Here is a 21,880-nt window from a genome sequence, read left to right as displayed (position 1 = left end):
AATACTTGACCACAACAAGTCTGCTCATTAGTACACGAAGTCTGTGTATGCACAGAAAAACAAAGGGACAAGAGACCTGGAAAATGGAAATGGACAGCTACCTAGAGAACTGGCACAAATGCTTTTACTAGCACCCTTCTCCTTCCTAGAAGCAGGCCTCATGCCAGTTAGGTACTTTCAGCTCCTTTCTGACACGAAGCATTAGCAAAGGCTGGGGTGGGGAGAAGCAGCGAACAGCAGTAGCATCACCCCTCTGCTTCTGTTCAAGGTTTCCACCTCCCTGCTAAGCCTAGAGCTGTGATTTTAATAACAGGAAGACATGCAGAACATAAAAAATGTAATGCATATCTTGAAGGGAAAGCCCCAGAAAGGGACTTTCAAATTCTTACAGACACCAGACTCAAACTTTCAAAAGTCTAAACAACATAGACACCTGGGATTATGCCAATCCTGCTTTTCACAGCATGCCATGCAATAAAATTGCAGGCATCCCTTTCCTCCATTTCTGTTTCTGTAGTTAAGTGTGAGAAACCAGATGTGAGTACCATCTTGCTCTGCTCATATGTTGGTCCCTGGACTAGAGTATGCAGGCTAATAGGGACCAGAAAGTTCTAATCCAGGGGTCAGCAAGCTTTTTCAACAGGGGGCTGGGTCCACTGTCCCTCAGACCTTGTGGGGGGCCGGAGTATATATTTTGGGGGGGGGGCGATGAACGAATTCCTATGCCCCACAAATAACCCAGAGATGCATTTTAAATAAAAGGACACATTCTACTCATGTAAAAACATGATTCCCAGACCATCTGCGGGCCAGATTTAGAAGGCGATTGGGCCAGATCCGGCCCCTAGTTTGCCTACCCATGTTCTAATCTTAGGAATCAGAAAACTGATTGAAGAAAGCTCTACAATGAAGGCCAGTGGATTTGCTCTGTTTCTGCATTAGCATTTGGAGAGCTCCCTTAGTGGGCATTTTGCTTCTCATGTAGCTTATGAAGAATAATCAGAGCCAACCAAGCTAAGATTCTGCTGGGACGTGGAAAAGGTCCTCTAAATAAAGTCTCTCTATGCAACAAAGCTCAACTCATTTTCCATTTACCTTCTAAAGTCACAATGTGAAGGGCACATGACTTAAGAACACCCATCTCTAATCATGTAAGGAGGAAGAAGTGCAGAAGAGGTCTTGCTTCCTTATCCTCCAGGTTCTTTAACCTTAGAGCAGGCATAGGCAAACTCAGCCCTCCAGATGTTTTGGGACTACAACTCCCATCATCCCTGACCACTGGTCCTGTTAGCTAGGGATGATGGGAGTTGTAGTCCCAAAACATCTGGAGGGCCGAGTTTGCCTATGCCTGCCTTAGGAGTGCCACCCACTTTAAAACCAGCACAGCACAGCACTACAGAAGGTCCTGCCTAGTCCCAAAGATCCATGAAACTTAATTCTGTGGGTCCAAAGAGGCTCCACATATGTTCTTCTTGAACAGCAGCTACTCAAACAACCCCTGGAACGTCTGCATGGGTTTCTGATACGGTGTGAGGGTCAATTATTCAAAGAAATCAAGTTGGAAGCTCCACCATGCTAAAGCAAACACTTGCCTGGGCTTGAGAGCTGCTCTGAGTGCTGACAGCAGCACATGCCCAACCAACCTCGCACCCCACCAGAGAACTGGTCTGTGAAATGGATGTTAGTCAGCCATTCTAAATGCCACTGCCAGCCTCCCTACTTTCAGACTGTAATTACATTTCTAGGGTACTTCAGCATTTGAAGATGCTCACTTCAATTCAACAAAAACAACTCAGCGAATAGGTTAGGAGCCAAATGCAAACTTAAAAGTGCCCATTTTTATGTATATTTATTTAGGAGAAGCTAATAATTTACCTTTCAAATGCATTGACTGTTTAAATTAGAAAATGATCCAGAATGTTTTCAAAGGAAGAGATTCTCTCAAGGGCAGAATTCAGCATTATGATTAAGCTGTTGTAAAAGCCAGGAGATTTTCTTTGTCTGCTGGAACAGGGTAGCATGCTCAGCTGTTCCACCTAGGTCTTGATTTTTATTTTTTTCTGGAGTAAGGCAAAAGCAGGGAGAGAGATGTCCACTGCACAAAGGAACACCCCTCATTTGAAGAAATTGTTCCTTCATTCATTACATTACAGTTTCCACAGAACTGAATGTGTCTCTACATTATGCATGTTGGCACTGTACATCTACAATATAGACTCTTGCGTGGAAAGATCTCTAAGGCAAAATCAAATAGTTGCCATCAAACCATGAGAATCAAGCTGTGAATTCCCCCCAAGGCTCCAGCTCTACATGAAAATCCTCAAGGAGCAAGAAAAAAATGAAACCCTGGAAGATTCATTAACTCAACTGTGTTTTGATTCTGTTTAGAAAACTTCATTATATTCTAACATGAGAGTACTTGTAAATGATAGGGGAGAAATGCAATACTGTTTTAATTAGATACATCTAGTTTTCTACATCGTATATCATATACAGTGACCATTCCCTCTCCTTTGGGGGGGTCGTCTAAATTCTTTAAGGCACCCCCTTTCCTATCTATCACATCAATCTATTAGGTGAGACATCACAGAAGTTGTTTCCTATAGGAACTGTCTCGTACCCCTTAGAAGCAGAAAGCTTTACGCTTGAAGCAAAGAGCAAGTTCAAATGGGCTATGACTAGACAATGCACCCCCAGAGCTAACTCACATTCGAAATTTCACAGCAATTGCTGTGATGAACATCGTATAAAAAGAAGATACGTGTCTCCAACAAGCAGCGGAAAGCTGCCGGAGACTCATGGCCAACTGTGGCAGCCAAGTACACACATGCCTTGTGTTCCTGGGTATTTGGGGATGCCTATCTCCCCTCCAAGTTTACCATGGCATATACCACTCAAACAGTGGTGTACAAAGCATGAATTGCTACAGGAGAAGAGAGCCTTGTCTGCAGTGGGAGCAACATGAACTTAGCATACTTGCAAAGACCACATGCCTGTTTGTGGCTTAAGACAAGGTACAGCTGCTTTTACAGAACATGCTTATTAATAGGGTTACGCAAGCTAATCTTCTGGGAGGAGCTTGGCAATGGGGGGGGGGACTTAATTCTCCAGCTCCACTGCATCCTCATTGAACCACCCAGCAGAAAGTTTTGAAGCAGTGAGAGGACTTCTTAAACCACAGAGAGGTCATCTGGAAACTTGGCAGTGCCAAGTACTGTAAAACCACCTTGAGGGCAAAGACTCTGACTTGCAGTCCAAACACTATGCCACAGCTTCTAGTGGCGGTGTTAAGAAACTGTTTGCTCAGAATTCCTAGGATCCATTTCAGCTGGCATGCCCTGATGATGCAGCATGGATGTTTGAAGAAGTTAGGTCAGGGGTCCCCAACCTGCAGCCCATGGAGGCCATTTAACCGGCCCACAAGCCGCCCCCAAACCAAGCCACCCGCTCAGTGAGTCCCTGTGCACTGCACTAAACCGGCATGGAGACTCTCTTCCGCGGCTCCGGAAATCGCTTCTGTGCATGCCCAGACGCTGGATATTGTGTCTGCACATGTCCAAAGTGCCGGAAATCGCTTCTGCGCAGGCACAATTTCCGGCATCTAGGCATGTGCAGGTGCGATGTCCGGCATTGCGCTGTGCCAGTCCAGGCCATGGAGGATCTCCGCAGGAGTGATCCGGCCCATGCCCAGTAAGCCTTGCCGACCGCTGCGTTAGGCCAACCACATGCCCTCTCAATCCATGTCCATCTTTGCTACCAAGATCTAGCAGACAGGTACTGATTGAATTGTTCCTAGGGTGCAGGGTCATCAGCATGACGCCAGCAGATACAGAGGGGCCACAGGGCCTTCTCTAGTGCCCACAAACTCCGGGTTGGCTTTATGTGAAAACCTTGGATGACCCAGGCTTTTGGAAAGTAATTAATCATCTTGCTCGCACTGCTACTTTGTAAGTTATGATGCTGTTACATTATTATTACTTAATTGTGCCATATATATAATACTCTATTGTTCACTCCTCTGTACTCCAATTGTGAGGAAGGGCAAAAAAGTACAGTGAAACCTCGGCTTTTGAACGTAATCTGTTCCAGAAGTCCGTTCGACTTCCAAAACATTTGAAAACTGAAAATCAAAGGGCTGTCAGCAAAGTGAATGGAGAAAATTGAGAAACGCACCTCAGAAACTGTTCGGCTTCTGAGGCGCGTTTGAAAACGGAAACATTCACTTCGGATTTTCGGCGTTCGGCTTCCAAAATGTTCGGCAGCCGAGAAGTTCAAAAACTGAGGTTCCACTGCACAATAAAACAAATAAACAAACATCTGCTTTGCATGGAAAATGCTGCAGGTTAAACACTGGGATCTCCAGGTAGCACTGGAAAAGATTCCTGTTTGAAATCCTGGAGAACCAATGTTCCTAAGAGTAGACAATACTGAACCAAATGGCCCATATAAAGCCAGGACAGCATGGAACTGCCCACCCTCAAGTAATCTTAAATCACCATGAAATCAAACCATGTGGGCAAAAGCTCAGGGATTTGCAGGTAGGCAAACAGCAGACTGGTAGAAGATGCAGGCACCACCGTCCTCTGCCCAGGCAGTTTAAACTTGATTTAAAACTTATTTAAAGCAACCTTTTCACTGGTTGTAAATCAAGTCATCCTGTTTTACAAAAAACAAAAAGAGAAAAAGCTAAAATGTTCCGAGAATTAATTTAGTAGAACTGTAACAGAGACTTGCATTCACAGCACAAACGATGTTAATAAACTGCTCTGAACAATGCAGAGACTTAACAATCATTTTTTGCTTTTATTTCAGAAGCCCAGGGATCATCAAACAATTACCATTTTTGTAGAAAAGTAAACACTGCATACTTAGCAAACCAATAAACCGAACTTTAACTCTGGATCATCTTGTCTACAACATCCCTTTTCCACATCAAAGCATCCTGTATGCAAGTATAGCTGAAGGAAGCCAAGTGTACCTGATATATATCTGTGCAAACATCTCTTGAAAGCCTCCACCAAAATATTGCACTGCTTTCTTAGGCAACTTTTGGAACAACAGCAACACACTGTTAACATGTTCAGTTTATCATCTACTAAAGCCTCAAAGCTGTTCCTGAAAGAGCAGGCAAGCTGCTGAACCATCTTGCTTTAGAGCCTTTCAACAAGAGTTATGCTTATCAAGGGCACTTTTAGGCAAGTCTCATTTCATATCACAGGAAAGGGACCATGATACATGATCTACTAGATCTCAGCAACCTGTCTCTTGGCAATTTATACTTCTAAAACCTAGTCTAGACCAGAATTTCCCAACCTTTTTCTGACTGTGGCCCCCTATGGGTATAGCCGGGGGGGGGGGTGTCAGGGGGCAGCTGCCCCCCAAAAAAGTAGAAATCAATACAAATCAGAGGTTCTGTCCCCCACAAAAAAACCTAGCCCCCCCCCAAAAAAAACAATCCTGGCTACGCCATATTTCAAAAAATGATTTTAAGCTTTTTTAGTTGTTTTCGCTACTTTTTCTATTGCATTCCCATACAACTGGATTTTCCCTGACCAGGCCAGTAAATCCCACACATGGTATAACTGTTAATCAACTATACTACTTCAGATTGTGGGTGGAAGATTGCCTGTGATCAATATGCAAAAATACCTTTGTTTGGCCACTGACATCTGATACTCGGACACTCGTATGCTTGCCCCAGTATTGGAGCCTAATGCATCTCTCCTGTCATTTACACTTACCTATTATTTTCCTGACAGAACAGCCAAACAATATTTGGACACTTCACAGAGTAGACAAGAGCCACTGATTAAGTAGAATGAAACGAAAGTCAGATGAGAATCATCACATTAAAATTACATCTTTTTTATTTTAAAACGTCAGTTCTATTATGTGCTACTGACAATAAAATAACTTGGTTTAAGTGATATCTGTACGTAATATAAATATATTTAACTTTATACTCTGTGTTAAAAATATTTTCTAATACATTTGTGCATACTGCATTCAGGCATCGGTTAAATCAAATTCTTAAAATCTCACTTTCACAGCAAAAGTGAGAGATGTGAGAGAATGAACAAAGGGCAAGAAAACATGGCTTTTTAAGTCTCTGTTTTATAAATGGCAGTAGATCATGTATCATATTTCTTATGGTACAAATTCAGTACAAATGTGTTACAATTTAGATGTGTCTAACAACTCTTGGACATTAACTTTTCATGTCATGAAAGGACACTGTTCTGCTCTGTAGCTACTAGCCATTGCTTCCAGAGTGTTCTGGACACTTATGTCTTCAAGCAAGTGATCTTGCTTTGTGACACTGCATGAGCAGATAGATTTCTCTTTGGTGTGCTTCATTTTACAAACATCCCCCTCTAAGCAAATATGAGGCATGCAGGCTGCACCATCAAAGGCAGTGGCATGTGGTCCTGGGAAGTGGAAAGACTCTGTCTTGTCGCAAGGATGGTTTTTTTTTTAAATTGAAAAAAATCTTTAAAAATTATCTTACTGTTCCTCAACGGAGCGCAGGGCAGTGAGCATGATTCCCCCGTGTCCTTAGCAAATGTCAAGGAAAGTACCACAACACCAGTGTTAGAAGCTGGGACAGGAATGCTAGGAGCCATGTGGCTCCTGGGACCTAGGGTGTGGGTGCCAAACGAAATGGCAAATAATTTTGGATGCATTCCCTATAAACAGCGAAGTGAAACTCTCTTTGACATTTTCTTCTCCCTGACGCTCAGCTGAAGACAGTGTGTACATCCACTAAAGGAGCAATCAGAGTCTATTCAACCTGGCACGTCTCTACACCAAGACAAAAGTGTAGCAGGCCATTATCCGAGAGATGATGTTTGCAGATGACGCAGCCTCGACAGCACACTCTGAGGAAGCTCTACAGAAGGGGTTGGCAACCTAAGGCCCATGGGCCACAAGCGGTCCATGGGGGTCGTTTAACCGGCCCACGAGCCGCCCCAGAATCGAGTCGCCTGCTTGGCAAGTTCCTGCACGCTGCACTAAACCAACACAGTGCAGCACAGGGTCGCTGGGAGAAGTGCTGTTCTGTGCTTGCACATTCGGCGGTAGCGCTGTCCTGCGCATGTGCAGATAGCGGCAGCCACTTCTGCACATATGCAGTTGGCAGAAGCCACTTCTGTGCATGCGTGAATCATGGCACACACGGCATTTACTTCCAGGTTTGCCGCGGTCGCGAGTTGGATTGTTCACGAGTTGGGGGGGGCAGTGGTAAGTCAAGGTTCTACTGTACTGCCTCTTTTACTGTTGCAAACTTTTTAAAATTAATTACCACTACTTTATTGCATTTTATGAATAGTTGTAAACCACCCTAGAAATTTTTGAAAGGTGTTATGTGTTAAATTAGAAAAACTCTTATATCCTCTTCAGTCATTAAGTTCTCTAGGAATAAATTCTATTGTTTCACCATTCCTCTTTTGCCCAAAACCATTGTGAAAAGCATCTAGAAATCTCTTTAGAAGCAGCCCGCTACACAGTGGCAACTAAACTCAGATTTTCATCTGAACCTCTCCCTCTCCTGCCACTGTCAGCAGCCTTTCCTCCATTCTCAACCACTGTGGCTTCTGCCTACCTTCCTTTCCCACATCTGAGAAGCCAAAGCCAAAAACTTCCCTCCTTTTCAGAATCTCCACAACCTGATTTTTGCACTCTGAATCCCTCGTCACCTCCTGTTTAGTCTCTTCTTCCATGGGCATCTTGCCTTCTAGCTGTACTGTACCTCCTTATTTTATTCTTGAGGTTCATCTTTAGCCTCTGTGCTCCTCACTTGGGTTTCTGATTTTGCTCTACAGCAGCTTCAATTCTTCATGAAGCTTTCCTGGCATTATCCACTCCCTTCAGCCTGTGCAAATTCAGCTTGTGTTGGCTCCCTTTGTTTCCTTCTCCCACGCCCACCTCTGTGTCTTTCTACTATCCTACACAATGCTGACACAGCCTCTCCAAGTCCCTCTTGCTTTGCAAAGCCTTTCTTAAGCCACCCTCACCTCACTTCACTCTCCTAGCCCATCCCCACTGCTTAATAATCAAAGCCTGCCTCTGCCTCTCTTCCCTGCAAACGTTATTGCCTTGCCTATTAAACGGAGCCGAAAGCCCTTCAGTGGGAACTGGTTGTTTTTAAGTTCTATACAGCCCTTAAAACATGGCTTCACAAATGCAGCTACCAAGGCATGGGAGAGGAGGTGGACAGCAAGAAAAGAGCTGGAACAAATGAGACAGTCATAAGATAGCAGAAGAAACATGGGAGCTACAGCAGGAGGTATCACTGATGGAGAGGCAATCTGCTTGCTCCGCACCTGTCCCCTTCAGTCAGTTTCTTTGTCTTTGCATACAATAAAGGTGGAGTGGGGAATGATTGCCCTACATTTCAAATCTGCACTACAGCAGCATTATGTGAGCTTCAAAGAGTTTTGCAGCTTGACCTACTCAAAATGAGGCTTGGGTACCCTTAAAGATGGGGTTACAGAGGAAAAATCTTATCCAAGAAAGCAGCAAGATTCTCCTACAATCCTAAATCTGTCAAGATTTACCGTGCCGTGTGTGTGTGTGTCCCTCCCATCGTCTAACACCGCTGCATAAAAAAATAACTGTAGCCTGAGGAATACAATCTTCATTCCGTTACGTTATCTGGGAGGAAACAAATAATGAGCAATCAGATTTCGGTTTAAGGCTGCAGCAGGAGGCAGCTTTCCTTTCCGCTGTTATTACACATTCTGTCTCTACAGTTTGATCAATGGAATAAGGCAGAATGAGGCCTGACACTGCAGTAAGAGGAATCCCTTGCAAGTCATTTGTGCATGAAACCTGAAAGCAGAGAGAAAACTGTGCAACCCAAGAGCTCAGTTTTGGGATGCCGCTCTCAATGCACAGCCTGAATGTAAAAGTGCAAACTGTTTTGATGTTTATAGTCAAAGGTATAGGGACGCAGGTGGCGCTGTGGGTTAAAGCCTCAGCGCCTAGGACTTGCCGATCGAAAGGTCGGCAGTTCGAATCCCTGCGGCGGGGTGCGCTCCCGCTGCTCGGTCCCAGCGCCTGCCAACCTAACAGTTCGAAAGCACCTCCGGGTGCAAGTAGATAAATAGGGACCGCTTACCAGCGGGAAGGTAAACGGCGTTTCCGTGTGCAGCTCTGGCTCACCAGAGCAGCAATGTCACGCTGGCCACGTGACCCGGAAGTGTCTTCGGACAGCGCTGGCCCCTGGCCTCTTGAGTGAGATGGGCGCACAACCCCAGAGTCTGTCAAGACTGGCCCGTACGGGCAGGGGTACCTTTACCTTTACCTTTATAGGACAACTGCTGCCCTCCCCCAAAGCAGAGGGGGATCTGGAACCCAGCAAGAGACATAAAAGGCTGAGAGGAAGCATCATAGTCTAGGCAGGAAAAGGTCAGTAAGTCCAACTGAGCCACATACAGACAGAATCTGGATGGCAGGGGAAGTCAGCTTGCTGCTGAAGGTTCGATCCAGTTATTAGTGGAGATGAGATGCTGAAGGCTTGTCCATATGAGAGCTTATGTTGAATCAATAACCCCGGAACTGTTTTTGGCTTCATCTTTCTTTAAACAATTCGGAGATCATCCCAAGGCTTCTGCAAGTTCAGAGCAAGGAGATTAACTGAAAAAAATCTTACTCTGCTTACTAAAGTGAACAGCTGTGGGGCTAGTACCTTTTGTAGGCAGAGCTCAGCGCCTCTTAGAGAAGCTACGGATCCTGAAAGAAAGCTAGCAAGGATGTGTGTTTGAAGCACCCTGGAATTTGTTGTTTGCTTAGGCAAGAATTGTTCTGAAGATAGCAGGCCCTGGATGGTAAACAGGCCCTGAGTATACAAATGATAGCAAGTGTGTACTTATGAACCAAGATGAAAAATGGCCCTGAATTGAAGGTGAAAAAACAACTTAGAATCTTAGAGTTGGAAGGGACCCCAAGGGTCATCTAGTCCAACCCCCTGGAATGCAGGAACCTCAGCTAAAGCATCCATGACAGATGGCCATCCAGCCTCTGTTTAAAAACTTCAAAGGAAGGAGGGTCCACCACTTCTCGTGGGAGTCTGTTCCATTGCTGAACAGGTCTTATTGTCAGAAAGTTTTTCCAAACGTGTAGTCGGAATCTCTTTCTTGCAACTTGAAGCCATTGATTCGAGTCCTACCCTCCAGAGCAGGAAAAAACAAGCTTGTTCCCTCCTCCATGTGACAGCCCTTAAGATAGTTGAAGATGGCTATCATATCTGCTCTCAGTCTCCTCTTTTGCAGGCTAAACATTCCCAGCTCCTTCAAGCACTCCTCATAAGGCTGTTTCCAGACCCTTGATCATCTTGGTTGCCCTCCTCTGCACACCTTCCAGCTCCTCAACATCCTTCTTAAATTCCCTCAATTCCGTCATTCAAGTCATTTATAAAGACGTTAAAAAACAACAGACCCAGGACAGACCCTGCGGCACCCCACTTGTCCCTTTTTTCCAGGATGACAAGGAATCATTTGGGTTCAGTCAATCAGCCAGCTACAAATCTACCTAACAGTTACCTCTTTCAATCCTCATTTTACCAGCTTCCTCCTGAGAATATAATGGGGAACTTGTGTGTCAAAAGCTTTACTGAAATCAAGATACACTATGTCCACAGCATTTCCCTGATCTACCACGTTTGGAATTACATCAAAAAAAGAAATCAGATTGGTCTGGCATGACTTATTTTTGAGAAACCCATGCTGGGTCTTAGTAATCACAGCACTGTTTTCTAAATGCTCACAGACCGGCTTTTGAATTATCTGTTCTAGGACCTTCCCTGGTATCGACGTCAAGCTCACCAGTCAGTAGTAACCTGGGTCTTCCTTTTTTCTCCTTTTGAAGATGGGGACATTTGCCCACCTCCAGTCTGTAGGGACCTCACTTGTTCTCCAAGACAGGGAGTCACCCATCACCACCACTCCTCTCCTCCTCCTCCTCCTCTGGGGAGTAGCAGGAATCATTCTATGGCTGTGCCTTCCATAGGCTGCTTGGAGTGTTCTGAGGTCTGCTCCTGTCATTCTCGAGTCTTCCCCTCTTGTTTATTGGAGCTTATTTTGATAATATTGGGCTAAATTACAAAGGCCAGAAACTTATGGTTTGAGTACTTCCTACTCCTTCCTCCCAGCTTGTCATCTCTAGGCTGCAATTCCCTTTCTCTAATGTTGTCTCCATGGAAGGTAGCAAGTAAGTTATCAGCATACTCATCCACGATCAGTAGCCTTGGATCTGATGGGGTTAGATCAAGAATGGAAAAAGACTCCTCCAAATCCATCTCCTCCTCTCTCTTTCTCCTCTGGGGAGTGGCAATAATCGTCCTGTGCACTGTACCTTTCACAGCCACCTTCGTGTCTTCTAAGGTTGGAACTGCTGTCCTAGCTCCTCTGGCCCAGAATCCATGTCCATGGAAGCGATTTTGCAACTCTAATGACAAAGTGTGTTTTGTGACTGTCCTACTTCTGTGTATCACATTCCTCCAGAAGTTAACCCATGGGTCAGCAAACTAAGGTCCACAGGCCGGATCAGGCCCAATTGCCTTCTGGATCCAGCTTGCGGACGATCCGGGAATCAATGTGTGGATCACCAGCATGCACGTTCCTTCCCCTCTCCCTCCCTCTCTCTCCCTCTCCCTCCCACAGCGGCAGCGCCAGCACCTCCTCCCTCCCTCCTCCTGGCTTCTACCAGCCCTGCCTAGAGGAGGAAGGGGGTTGGGCTTTGTTGGTGCCAGCAGCAGCAGCGCTTGAGCGGTCGCCATTTTAAGCAGCCCCTCTCCGGAGCCATTTTGCACGCTGCTCATTGTCCCTCCGCTGCCGCCAGCCCCTGCTGCTCGCAAGACACAGGTAAGCAGCCACCGGGGCTCATGGTGCTCTTGCATCATTTTTTTTTTCAAAATATAGCCCAGCCCACCACAAGGTCTGAGGGACAGTGGACCAGCCCCCTGCTGAAAAAGTTTGCTGACCCCGGGTTAGACTCTTGCAATGGGCAATCTTTCTCCACCCTGGGGGCACCCCATCGTATCTTGGTGCTCAATCCCAGTCAACTCAGCTGTATCACGTAACTCTGCATGTTGTCCTGTTGCTTGAGGTGTGGCTAGGTGGGCCACAAGTTGCTGCACCTTCTCTTCCAGCATGACAACCAGCTTGCACTTGCTACAAGTGTACTGTTGCTTGTTCTCTGGCAGAATGACAAACATGCCACAGGTGTTACAGGTCACTGCAGCAGCTCCCTTGCCCTCCATGTCTCTGGTCCTTTGCACACCAAGAGACAGAACTCTGGGCCTTCCCCTTAAACTACCCCACTAAACGTCCTTGCAAACGCCCCTGTTTGTGAGCTCAGATTGCAAGATCCCAGGATCTGCAGTGAGCTAAGCTTGACTGCTGCTGGTTGCTAACTCCTCCTTCAGCCTGGCTTCCTCTCAGCTGTAACTCCTCCCCCCTGTGTTCCCACATAGCAATCAGCCACACATACCCTCAGGCTCCAAAAGACACAAGCTCACTTTCTTCAGTCTCCTCCAGCAATCCTTGTCCCTGTTTGCAAGGTCCCAGGATCAGCACTAAGCTGGGTTTGACTTGTCTGGAGGCAAGTTTGAGAATCCTTGAAAGAGGTAGGACGGATACAGCTTTTTTAACACAGAGATGCATTTAACTCTTTTAATCATCTGGTGTTATCCAGAACCACTCTTAAGCATTCACACAGGAGTGCCCAAACCAGTTCTTTAACAGATAGTCAATGGGGTCACATTCATCTTTTCCAGAGTTTGGCTCTCTTACAGAAGAAAAGAGAATGCAAGGCAAGGACCAACTTCCTTTGTGGGTAAAGCTTCCCTGTTGAAGGCAACTCACATTTGCCTGGTCACCTGCAGGATGCTTGCTAGCCTGCTTTTGACTCACTGACCCAGTTTATGTTGTGATTATATAGTTTCTGAAATCAAGGTTACATGATCTGTGGGTTGGGCCAGCATATTTCCAAACTTGGAGAGTTCTTGAGAGTCCCATGGACTGCAAGAAGATCAAGCTGATCCATTCTTAAGGAAATCAGCCCTGAGTGCTCACTAGAAGGACAGATCCTGAAGCTGAGGCTCCAATACTTTGGCCATCTCATGAGAAGACCCCCTGGAAAAGACCCTGATGTTGGGAAAGATGGAGGGCACAAGGAGAAGGGGACGACAGAGGACAAGATGGTTGGACAGTGTTCTCGAAGCTACCAGCATGAGTTTGACCAAACTGCGGGAGGCAGTGGAAGACAGGAGTGCCTGGCGTGCTCTGGTCCATGGGATCACGAAGAGTCGGACACGACTAAACGACTAAACAACAACAAATTTCCAACCTTGCTGGCCTAAAGGGATTTTTCACCCACTATTTGCTCATGATATAAATGAAATACCCCATTCTCTTTTAGGCACTAATCATCGACTTGGTACATGAGGGCAGGTGGGCTAGTAAGTTTTGTTGCCTTCTTTTGTAAAGGTCACAAACATGTTTTTAAGAAGAGAAAGACTAGAAGTTAGTTTTTAGGTGGTAAACATTTTCAGACTAGGCAACAGACTTTGCAAGAGATTACAACGCTGTAACCCAGAAAGCTATTCAGAATTGATGGTAATGCCTCGCAGACTCTGCAAAAACATCTGGCATGCATGACAAAAACAGACAAATTAACCACATTATTTCCACACTATCTATGTAGTTGCAGGGTGAATTTAAGGTAGGGCAGACTTTCTTCTGCAAGGTCCTAATACAAGCTGTTGCAATATTCTAGCAATATTCCTGGAATCTCACTACGATTAACATTTTGCTTTACTGTTATTATATAGCGCCATCAGTATAGTAGGTGCTTTAAACAATAAAATAAGCAAAAGCAGTAGACCCCTCGAACAAGGAGCTTACCTCCTCAATTTTAACGCTGACGGACACAATATAAGGAAAAGCAAAATGATAAAGATAGGGGTAACAAGGCAGGAATATTAATAAATTTTGTTACATATACAATGCGTGAAGAATTTGCAGGAGAAAAACACAGAACCAACTAAGTTTCTGGTGATTATCCAGACACAGGAAAAAGTAATGAAGAAAGGACAGGTAGTAGGAAACCTTTGTGTATCTTAGGGTGGAAAAGTGAAGGTCAAGGACAGAACCATGAAGAGACACAGGCAGGCTATAGAAAAGTTTAAGCTTCCTATAAAGGCATACAAATAACTTTAAATAGTTCGAATCATTAATTTTTTTTCTATGCATTAGCCTACCCTACAAACATATATTGCAAAACCTTATCAGAAACATAATTCACCATACAAGATCCTAAATCTTCTATTTCAAATACACTATACTCAGTTTTTCAATGCCTCATTCTTTATCCTGACAATATTTATTAAATTTGTTCATATACTGTATACCACATCCCAAATTCTGAACAACCAATTTGTCACTGAGGGTAGATTCTCTCCCCACCTGTTTACTTATAGTGAACAATCGTTCTAGTAACCACTAGAAGAAATTAACAGGAAACAGAGAGGGAGTAATAGTAGTATTACTGAAAATTGCTCAACAGATAAAACCATATTACAATAGGTCACTGGCAGTTCTTATATAAAGATGATTCGGCGAATGCTTTGTGCACCTTAGACTATACAGTATCATTTTGGTGATGTGCCAACTTCAGCGGCTCCCTGTCCATTCGAGGCCGAATGCACAGTGCTGTTGTTGACCTTTAAAGCCTTTTACGACTTGAGACCAGAGTACCTGAAAGATTAATGTGTGGAGACTAGCCAAGTCAGCTCTGCTCTGCCTCCATAGCCAGAGGCAGTAATGCTTCTGAATGCCAGTGGCTGGAAGTCACAGGAAAGAAGTGTTCTTGTGCTGCTTACCAGTTTCCCACTGGCATTTAGTTGGTCTGATCCAGCAGGCTGTTCCTATGTACCAACCTAGCCCATAAAATCATCTTTTCAATACCTTTTTAGGGTGCCCTGCCAAGAGATGAGTATGATGGGAAAGGACCTTCTCAGTGGTGGCACCTCAGCTACAGAATGCCTTCATCAGGGAGGCTTGTCTGGCACTTATCACTGTTTATCTATATCTTTCTCTATATTTTTAATGATATAGTGGTATTATAAATTAATTAAATAAACGAAATATGTTATTTTAGTGCCAAGAAGATCCCCTTTTATTTTTATAAGCCTTTTAATCTGCTCTAGTCAGTTTTATCTTTGCATCTTTAGGGGGGCTGCTTTTAACTGTCATTGGTCTACCTTACAGTTTTGGTCTTTTGGTTTTTATTCTTGTTGTATTCCACCCTGCAAATTTAGTTATAAGGGAGCAATGTATATGCCTTAAGTATATTACATTCCTTTGTTGGCAAGGTGACAACTAAACAAAATTATTACATTCCTAACCTTTACAACTGAGGATCATCATGAATTTAAAAACTTATATAAAATTATTGGTATTTTTTTTTTACAAGAGAGTCTTAGCTCAGTCATCCTCTGATGCCTCTTCCGTTATTATCACCACAACTTGTGCCCCTGTACCATCTCTCCATTAAGCATGAATTTGCACACACAGAGCTTCTGCTTAAAGATTTCGTGAGAACTGGCTAACTAAAGATAATTAAATGCTTTAACACACCCACTCAAATCCTTGCCACATTAAGTACAATGGGATCTTCTATTAGAATAAGCGACACATCTTTTGCTACATTTATGTAGCTTGATAAATATAAATGGTCTTTCTTTTGCTTTCTCAAAACAAAAACACAATGCTGTGGTTCTCTTTTGAGAAAACACAGAGAACCCATCTATAAGGGAACCAGTTAAAAAGCAGGCATGACTGGAAGTAAAAAGTCAAAACAAAACAAAAAATTCCTTCCAGTAGCACCTTAAAGACCAACTAAGTTAGTTCTTGGTATGAGCTTTCGTGTGCATGCACACTTCTTCAGATACACGAAAGCTCATACCAAGAACTAACTTAGTTGGTCTTTAAGGTGCTACTGGAAGGAATTTTTTTGTTTGTTTGTTTTGACTATGGCAGACCAACACGGCTACCTATCTGTAACTGGAAGTAAAAAGGTAAAGGGACCCCTGACCGTTAGGTCCAGTCGCAGACGACTCTGGGGTTGCGGCGCTCATCTCGCTTTATTGGCCGGGGGAGCCGGCGTACAGCTTCCAGGTCATGTGGCGAACCAGAGCAGCGCACGGAAACGCCGTTTACCTTCCCACCACAACGGTACCTATTTATCTACTTGCACTTTGACATGCTTTCGAACTGCTAGGTTGGCAGGAGCAGGGACTGAGCAATGGGATTCAAACCGCAGACCTTCTGATCGGCAAGCTCTAGGCTCTGTGGTTTAGACCACAGAGTCACCCGCGTCCCTATGACTGGAAGTAACCTGGCATAAATAAGCTCCAACTAGAATTACGAGGACAGGACATTGCAGCCTCATCAAATAGAGCAATTCAAGAGAGAATATTTTTTTGAGGCGACTTCCAAGACAATTTAACCATTACAGAAGTGGCAAAATAGCTACCTAAAAGATCAATGTGAGGATGCAGTATACTCCAGTCCAGTATACAGCCCCTTAAGTATACTACTTCCATCACTATACTATATTTCAAAGAGAGCAATCCCTCAGACTACTGGATCTACAAGACCAGAGTCGAATTTCTAATCAGCAGTTAATTATGTGGACCCTGTCAAGTCACAATCCTTCTGTTACTTTCCAAATTAAGTGCTTTATAAGTTCCTCTGTTTGCCTCTAGCAAGAACTAACCCTATACCTTGATGGCGTTTTCAAAAGTTAACTGTTTAATTGAAACTACTTCTTTAAAAAGCTTACCATCATCCTACAATTCTGTGCAGCATCTCCCCTATGGAGGACAGATAAGAGGGGTGGGGATGGGGTTTAAAGAAATAACCATTCAACTTGAGGATAAACATGGCTTCTTCAGATCTAAAACAAGTTCAGAAGCTCCTACTGCTGCAGAAAGGACTTCAAAAATGACTTCTGCATAGGCAGACCTTGCATGCCAGCCCCCATCAGACATCTTATTTCACAATTATCTATGCTAAACTGTATTTTCCATGCACTGTCCCAGTTACCTTGAATATCCCTAAATCCCTCTTAATCGGGTTGCTGGAATGACTGCTATTTTCATATAGCACTAAGAAAAAAAGAAGCTGAAATCTAACAAAGCAAAACAAAAACACACACACAAACCAACAATATTGTGCATCAGTCAGAATCTATCCGCTGACCCAAATTTTCTGTTAACCAGGATATGCAGCTGTAATGCAGTACTTCTGAGGCTGCAAAAGGGTTTGTTTTCATCCAGATAACAGAAAGCCACCACCCCAATATTTATGCATTATTCAATGATTTTCCACAGTGCTAGTATGCTATAGCAAAGATGCCCAAACTTAGCAAATGCCAACTAGTTTTAAGAGGCAGAAATCTGAACGGTGCAAATGGACAACGTAAGTTTGCATATGAATGTTTATTTCCAAAGGAACAGATTGTGTTTACTTCAAGCTTTTGCAGCCTATCAAGAAGTAATTTGCAAGGAAGGCCTCTGTCAAGACACCTGTCTAATATTATGCAACATGCATAATTATGATTTTCCTATCAAATTAGGCCATCACCATGAGACTCAGTGACCAAAACCATCTGGAACACCCATCTAAAGATCAGCCACTACTACTAATGCATACCAAACGCAGTATCCTCAGTAAGTCCAGTAAATGACAATCTAAGCTACCCCTCTGTCCCCACACTTTCTCCTTTGGGGCTGGCAGGAGTGACAAAAATCACAAGGAGAATCCTGAAGTTCCCACAGAACTTCACTCTCTCCAATTTCAGTGGATACAACTGGAAATTATACCTCAAAATTGCCTGTTCAATTATCGTCTAGCCAGGAAAAAAAATAAACAACAGCCAAAATAAAAAGAGGAGCACGCAATCCTTCATCCAGATACCTGCAGGGCAGGGATGGTTTTGAACTGAGCTCTGACAGCTGGGGCTTGCTTCCCCATCCTCATTGTTCCTCTGTGTCAAGAAAGCAAGAGTCGGGTATATATAAAAAAAGGAGAGTTGTCCTCTTAATGTAAAGAGATACGACCTCTCCCTCCCCCACTTGACCAGTCAATATGGCCAGGGCCTTATTTTTCGATCATGTGTCGCTCAATCTCAACGTTTCATTTTCTGTACTACCATTCTCACCTCCTCAACATAAAAAAGGAGACCCTTTAGACAAGACACCCAAAGCACTCACCGAAGACAAAAACCAGATGTTCATATTTACATAAAACTTGTGTGTGAGCAGAAAGGTAACAAAACTCCATAGTTGAGCTAGGGCACCACACAAACACACCATATCCCTACCTACAGGAGCGAGTTACACAATAAAGAGCAGTAACTGCCTGAAGACGCTCATTATTCTAGACTCCCTTTTTTTGTCCTCGGTGAGTGACAAGGAGGGGAAGGACGGGAGCATCGTAAACTCGGTGATCCTAGGGCTGGAGAGTGGGGGGCGGGGAACAAAATAGGTACTTTCAAATTAACCTCCGATATTAAAAGTCAGGGGAAGGCGGCAGAGCAATACGTGGCTGATCCTCCTTCGAAGCCCCCCCAAAGACCTGTTTTCTTCCCCGGATCTCCTATGGCAACGGATAGGAACGGCAAAAACAGGGAGTCGCCTCGCCTTCCTTGCTGCTGCTGGTGGTGGTGGTGGAGGAGCAACACAAGGGAGCGCATCTCTCGCCATCCCACCCAAATCCTTGAAGGAGGCCCAGATCGGAGGAAAACCAGCCTGGGGGGAGGGGGAAACACCAGCCAGCCCCACCGCACCTGGCTGGGAGAATGGCGGGCGGGGGGGCAGGGGAATACTCGGGAAGAGCCAAAGGGGCAGGATTCGCACACATATCTCAACATCCAAACAAGTTTGTTGGGGGGGGGGCAGATGAGGGACCCCTTTTAAGGGCGAGGCCTCAGCAAACCTAAGCTGAGGGAGGGGGTAATAAGAGGGAAATTGGGGGGGGGGCTTCGCCACTTCCCGAGGAGTCAAGGAAGAAGAGGGATTCAAAGAGGCCAAAGCTGGCTACCCCCCCCTCTCTCTCTCTCGCCGCCGCCGCCGGTTACCTGGAAGTCCCTGTCCTCGTTGAAGCGGGAGAACCTGTCCGCCATTTTGCCTCGGTTCGCCTCTACCTTAGTCAGGAGACTGCGACGAAGGAAACGGGGGCCGTACGCCGCTCGACGTGCGCGCGCCCGCCCGACGGCGGGTCTCGTTTCGCTTTGTGCGCGCGCGCGCGCAGAGAGAAAACAGCAAGAGACGCCTCAGAGAGTAAAAGGCTTAGCGGCGGCTCTCGACTTCCGGGTTCTCTTCGGTCGCCTATGGAGGCAAGCCGGGATTTGAGCGGAGGTGGAAGTGGCTGCAAAGGAGCTTCTTCTCGTTCTAACTCGGGTCTCGTTCCGAGTAAGGGAATTTAATTTAATTTAATTTCTTTAAGCTCAGCAGGCAACAAGTCAACAATGCGCCAGTTGTTTTTTTGCACGCGGCTGGATGCCGCGTTTGGACTGCGAAAAGGAGGATTTAAATAGATTGGCCTTTGCTGCAACCTCGGGGGTGTTTTGTGATTTCCGGCCGAAAGAGCTTCAGCCCCACATGGCTGACCTACAACAGAAGCGGTGGTCTGCCTTGCAGGGCTGTGGTAACCCCCGCAGTCTGCAGCACTATAACGTCAGCAGAAAAATAGAGCAGTTTCCTGGGGCTGGCAGGGTGTTTATATCTTTTTTAAAATTTACAATTTAGAATACTAATTTAAGCATCCTTAAAATATCAATGACTTCCCTTGTCTTTCCATGGTTCATTTTGCATATCATAAATCCCTGCATATTTTACATAAACGAAACCATTCAGTATTCCATTATTACATCCATCAAAACATATTTACACTGTTGGGTTTATCTTAATGCTGCCAACGTTTTCAAGTGTACACAATTTCCCCCCATATATTCAATAAACATTTTCCAATCTTCTGTAAACATATGTTCTTCTCTTATTCTATATGTTAAGTCTGCAAGCTGCGCATATTCCATCAGCTTAGATTGCCATTCTTTTTTTAGCTGGGACCTCACGCGTCCACTGCAGGGTGTGTGTTTTTTAATATTTAAAATTCCATAAAATTGCTTTTTATCTTGAGCTGGAAAGGAAACTCATGTCCAGTCATGCTGCCTTTGTCGGGGGTTGGGGGTGGATGCAGGCAATCACCCAGTCGTACTAGCTACGCTTAAATCCGGGGTTTTATCATTCGTTTAATTCATAATTGAGTATGGCTCAGGTCCAAGCTATCTGAAAGGCTCTGTTCCCTTCATACGAACCTGACCTGTTTTGAGAACCTCGGGGAGGAGGCCCTTCTCTTACTCCTGCCACCCTCACAGGGACACTTGGTGGGGACGCAGGAGAGGACCTTCTTGGTGATGGCTGCTCCCAGACAACATGGGAACTCCTTCCCTAGAGAACTTAGACTGGTTCCCTCCTTGTTGTTCTTCTGCCAGTGGGTGAAGATCTTGTTCCACCAGGCTTTGGGAAACTCGCTGTTTTAATGAAACAGCCGGCACCGTGTGGTCTTTATTGTAACTTTCTGTATGTCTTAATTCCATTATGGTTAATAATAATAATAATAATAATTTATTATTTATACCCCGGCCACTCTGGGCAGCTTCCAACAGAACACCAAAATACAATAACCTATTAAGCATTAAAAGCTTCCCTAAATAGGGCTGCCTTCAGATGTCTTCTAAAAGTCTGGTAGTTGTTTATCTCTTTGACATCTGGTGGGAGGGCGCTCCACAGGGCGGGCGCCACTACCGAGAAGGCCCTCTGCCTGGTTCCCTGTAACTTGGCTTCTCGCAGTGAGGGAACCGCCAGAAGGCCCTCGGCACTGGACCTCAGTGTCCGGGCAGAACAATGGGGGTGGTTTATATATGTTTTTAATTATTACCCCTCCCCTTATATTTCTAAGGTGTTCTTATTTTATCTGAACGCCACCTTAAGTCCCTGTCAGGGAAAATATATATAGATCAGTATATAATAATAATTTTAATGAGCAGCTCATTGATCTGATTTCTTTTTCTTTTAAAAGACTTCAAAATACCCCTGGAGGTTGTTTTGTTGTTGTTGTTGTATAAAAAAAGTTCTCTAATATACTCCTCTATGAATCAAACCCAACACCACAGACTTCAGAAATCTAATCGGGCCTGAGAATCACGACAGCCAGGACTGCGTGTGTGTTTTTTTCGCCCAGCTCCTAATTCCCAGTTTTCCCACTAGTTGCACGCAACACATTAAACCATGGGTGGGCAAACTAAGGCCCAGGGGCCGGATCCGGCCCAATCACCTTCTAACTCCAGCCTGCGGACGGTCCAGGAATCAGCGTGTTTTTACATGAGTAGAATGTGTCCTTTTATTTAAAATGCACCTCTGGGTTATTTGTGGGTCCTGCCTGGTGTTATTTTACAAAAGTAGAATGTGTACTTTTATTTAAAATGTATCTCTGGGTTATTTGTGGGGCATAGGAATTCATTCATATTTTTTTTCAAAATATAGTCCGGCCCCCCACAAGGTCTGAGGGACAGTGGACCTCTGCAGAAAAAGTTTGCTGACCCCTGCAATTAAACAGCTTCCCCTTTCTCTATTGAGAAGATACATTTTTTTTAATATAAAAGGCCGTCTCTGTCCTCCACTGTCCCTCTCACACCGCCATGCTTCATAAACATTTTCTGCCTCTGGTTGAGTTCCTTCAGAATGCCTCAGTGTGTTCAGGTAACCAACGCTTGAGGTAACCCTCTTAACATGTCACCTGGCTTCTCCCAAAGA

At 44.7% G+C, this 21,880-nt stretch overlaps 1 protein-coding gene and 1 long non-coding RNA gene across 8 annotated transcripts in view; one reads left to right on the top strand and one right to left on the bottom strand.

The window, feature by feature from the left end:
- The window catches only part of GPATCH8 (G-patch domain containing 8), an 86,952-nt gene extending 67,658 nt beyond the window's left edge, over nt 1–19,294 (bottom strand). Inside the window, exons 1-2 of one of the 7 annotated variants that reach the window (XM_083708997.1) lie at nt 19,144–19,241; nt 16,846–16,876 (exon numbers count right to left, since the gene is read on the bottom strand). In XM_083708997.1, the coding sequence (XP_083565123.1) occupies nt 16,846–16,851 (6 nt within the window). In that variant the 5' untranslated portion in view covers nt 16,852–16,876; nt 19,144–19,241. Of the gene's footprint in view, nt 1–16,845; nt 16,877–19,143 lie in introns of all 7 variants that reach the window. The other 6 variants (XM_083708996.1, XM_083708998.1, XM_083709003.1 and 3 more) reach the window with 6 other exon arrangements.
- LOC310830362 lies at nt 10,605–17,213 on the top strand. The gene is made up of 2 exons (XR_014557633.1): nt 10,605–15,852; nt 16,072–17,213. It is a non-coding gene; the product is annotated as an uncharacterized lncRNA (long non-coding RNA).
- Nucleotides 19,295–21,880: the final 2,586 nt, after the last annotated feature.

Source organism: Podarcis gaigeae (assembly GCF_964106915.1).
Source record: "Podarcis gaigeae genome assembly, chromosome: 13".
Classification (NCBI taxonomy): Eukaryota; Metazoa; Chordata; class Lepidosauria; order Squamata; family Lacertidae; genus Podarcis; species Podarcis gaigeae.
The sequence above is the reverse complement of the archived record's forward strand: the minus strand, read 5'-3'. Positions and strand labels throughout refer to the sequence as shown.